At 32.3% G+C, this 3670-nt stretch overlaps 1 protein-coding gene across 1 annotated transcript; it reads right to left on the minus strand.

Moving 5' to 3' along the window:
- Positions 1–859: 859 nt before the first annotated feature.
- Positions 860–2244, minus strand: LOC132269689 (uncharacterized). The gene is made up of 4 exons (XM_059770946.1): positions 2167–2244; positions 1401–1529; positions 1089–1262; positions 860–958 (listed from the first exon to the last, which is right to left on the minus strand). Exons 1-4 carry the CDS (start codon positions 2242–2244, stop codon positions 860–862), a joined length of 480 nt encoding a protein of 159 aa, XP_059626929.1.
- Positions 2245–3670: the final 1426 nt, after the last annotated feature.

Below are 3670 nucleotides of genomic sequence, written 5' to 3' on the forward strand. Positions count from 1 at the left end.
TATAGTAAGCCAAAAGGGTGATCCCAACAGTAAGAAAGACCGAAAATACAACAGCAAAGGAGAATTTTAATAATAACAATAATTCCAGAGCTGCAGGCCAGCCCTGAAGAACATATTCAACTGAAGGTAGTGACATTAATAACCCTGGCACCATAGTTTCATAACTGACATATTTACTTGTCTATATTTTTGTTAGGTTTAGCTTTGTGTTGCACCAAATTTTACATATATATGTAGCTCAAAATCGCTGCAGTCTTCATCATTTCTTTTACTAGCTTTACATGTCTTCATAATTAAGTACTAGTTTATTAATTTTTTTCAAGGTACTGTAGTTTTTAAATTTGTTATATTGTCATATTTTGCTAATTACAACATAATTCAAGTTATGTTGTGACAAGGTACATACTAAAGTACTATATATCTATAGCAAATACAGTTACAGCCAGAATATACATAAAATTTTAACATTAATTATTTGGTTATATTTTGTGAATTGAAGCACATTAAGGAAAAATATACAATGCAACATATCTATTTCATTGATAAGTATGCAATATATTAAAGGAATTAGGGTTTGAGAGAGATCTAGAGAGAGAAGAGAAAAATTAAGTTTATTCTCCTTTGTTTCTGGTACGTAGGACATGAAATAGCTAGCTAGCACAGATTCACTCGCACTTAACCTAATTGGCGATGATCGATTCACATGTAACCCATAGCTTATTTGGAAGAGTGATCGAGATCATCCTTTGATAGGCAACTTACAATACCCTAGGAAAAAAGGGGAGAGAAGAAAATAGGAGAAAAGTAAATTAAGAAACATGCATGCAAGTTTGAGGTAATTAGAAGCTGGTTTTCTTGATTATTCTTGCTCACTGCTTTCTCTCCAGTTTTGAATTGCTTGTAGAATTGCTTGCTTCACTGCTTGGGCATCTATCTTCTCAGCTTGTCCTTGATTCTCCTTCAAACAAAAAAGTTTTGATTCAACTATTTTGTGCACAGTTTTATGAAATATATATATATATATAGTTGAAACAAACATATCAAAGAAACCTTTTAAAAAGAAAAAAAAGAAGAGTTCATTTTCTTACATAACCTCCAAGTACTGCTTCTAGATGAAAGTTGTCTGAGCAGAAAACCCTAGCATGGAACACTTCAAGGCCTAGCTCTTCAAAAGCTTCCAATACAAAAACAAGCAAACCTGTGCAACTTCTTTCCGATAGCACATCAATTAGAAATCCTTCTTCTTGGGCTTCCACTTTAACCTGCTCATGATTGATGATACATAATATAACAGATCATTAAATTACAGGGCAAAAACACACACATACACACAAACACGCGCGCACAGCGGTAATTATGCATGTAATTAGAACTATAAATATAATTTAATTTCAATCTACCGTAGGCAATGGATCTTGGGCTGTGGAGATCTGTGTCGTTGCCATATTTTGATGATTTAGTCTTTCCACTTTCTGCCTGGACTTTTCTGTGTTCTTGGATGAGTCTAAGGTAAGTAAGGATTTGTTCTGCTGCACAGATACAGACACACAGAAGCACATAATTAATTTCTAGAAAAGATAAAACTCAAGGAAGCTTGAAAATAATTTCTATATATGTATGTTTGAATCAGCTCTCCACTTAATTAATTAATTACTCTAGATAATCCCTGATCTCATTTTTAGAACAAAAGTTGAAAAGGAATTGTTGTATATATAGATATAATTTTTATTTAACATATGAATATATATATGAACAAGAATCTAGAATAGAAATGATCAATATGAGAATCTTCAATGAAAGGCTTAATTCTTTCGGGTTCACTTCCTAATTGATCAAGTTTAAAATCAATATATACCATCTTTTTCTTCCATGATTAATTCACTTGTTGAGAACTTCAAGCCCACATATTCAAGTAAAAAATAAAAAACCTAATGATCATCAAGGTTTCTCAAGAATTCCTCCTAAGGAAACCTAGATGATGATTAATTAATATACCAGTCAAATCAACACTTGAAGAAGATATAAGAAGAAGAAAAACTTTTTTTTCCAAATGATCTTGTAAAAAGTTGACACTAATCATCTCCTAGCGGAGAATGAGCTGGTAACAAGCTAGCAAGGCGACTAATATAAACAAAATGTTTCAGAAATTCAGAGAGATGGAATTACTGCATGAGAGTTCGTGATGGAACGCAGCAGTTGTAGCTTTCTATACATGGTTGATCTCTTGTGCTCCCTAGAAACCATTCTCTCCCTCTCTCTCTCTCTCTCTCTCTCACACACACACACACACACAACCTGGTGCTAACTAGCTGTTGTAAAAGGGATGAGAACTTTATCTCCACCTAATGAAATATAACGCGGATTGAAGATTATTGAACTACTCTAATTATTTGCCCTTTTTTTGTTTTTTTATTACTTTTTCCTTCTGCATTATGAAAAAGAAATATTTTTTTGCTACTATTGGTTGCCCAGAGACAAGGATAAGATGACAAAATTCTCTGTTTCCAACATTATTTCACAATTTATTTAACTCGTGAATCCGTGAGTGAGATATAATTTGAATTTTCATTTCAATTTCCATCATATAATAAGACCAACGCAGTTTAACTCAATCACTATCATGACTATTCATGAGTTAATTCTTAAATGTAGAACGTAAGGTGAACAAGGAACGCCTTCACTGTAATCACTTTGTACTGATTGCATTATTTTTGAATCCCTAATACCAGGAATGTTTATATATACCACTACAGTGACATACATACATATGTATATATATATATATATATATATATATATATAATCGTCTTAATTGGCATGAAGTGTAGAAAGCTATTTAATTAATTTATTGAAAATGAAAGAGATCAATCTAGAGTCCAGAGATGGGAGTATTAATGTGCAGACGTGTGAGGTGGGGTTAACGTGCATGAGATGGAAGAAGAATCCAAATGTGGCTCGTGATCTGGGGTAGCAAATTAAGGAAGCAAGCGCCAAAGCATGTTATGATCTGCTGTGACTTGTGAATGCCTCCAACACCTCTTCACGGGAAGAGAATACTCTCTCTCACTCGGTTTCGGTTGTTTCCTCGATCCCAATGGCCAGTCGCAAAACTCAATATGTGTGTATAAAAATATATTTAGGTTCCATTTGATTGAGGTAAAATATTTTTTTGTATTTTTCGGTGTTTGGTAGTCTCAAATTCAAAGAAAATTTTTTATAAACGAAATATAAATTTTCAAAATTTAACCGAAACAACTTACCAATTAATCAGTCGAAAATTATTTTCCGAACCTATCAATTTAACTCTTGATCTCCTCAACAAAACATCGAAAATGTCAATCAAGTTCGTGGAAAAATTACTATACAGTAACCAAAAAGAAAGAGAACGTGTAGAGAGAGAAAGAAATGAACCTTTAATAAAGAGATAATTTTGAGAGGAGCCATTTTACATGTAGTGACCAGAAACAAAATAACTGTTAAGAAAAATACCAATAGGCTCAATAGTTATCATGGGGCGAGAGACAAGAGGTCAATCTCTTTTTAACAACAACAATCATACAAGTTCCTAGATTTCTTCAATAAAAAATATTTTCACAACTTTTGTCAAATATTGGATTTTTTTTTTTTAAAAAAAACATTTTATATGAAAAGTGTTACTTAAAAAATATTT

The sequence above is a fragment of the Cornus florida genome, unplaced genomic scaffold (genome assembly GCF_030987335.1).
Source record: "Cornus florida cultivar Cherokee Brave unplaced genomic scaffold, ASM3098733v1 CherokeeBrave_3.0.0_Hap2_Chr08, whole genome shotgun sequence".
Taxonomy (NCBI): Eukaryota; Viridiplantae; Streptophyta; class Magnoliopsida; order Cornales; family Cornaceae; genus Cornus; species Cornus florida.

Excerpts from the sequence above, each read along its gene's own strand:
- LOC132269689 (XM_059770946.1), bottom strand. The coding sequence starts at position 2,244 with ATGGTTTCTAGGGAGCACAAGAGATCAACCATGTATAGAAAGCTACAA. Across the intron at positions 1,530-2,166 it reads CCATCACGAACTCTCATGCA|CAGAACAAATCCTTACTTAC; the intron begins GTAATTCCATCT and ends GTATCTGTGCAG. Across the intron at positions 959-1,088 it reads AAGCAGTACTTGGAGGTTAT|GAGAATCAAGGACAAGCTGA; the intron begins GTAAGAAAATGA and ends TTTTGTTTGAAG.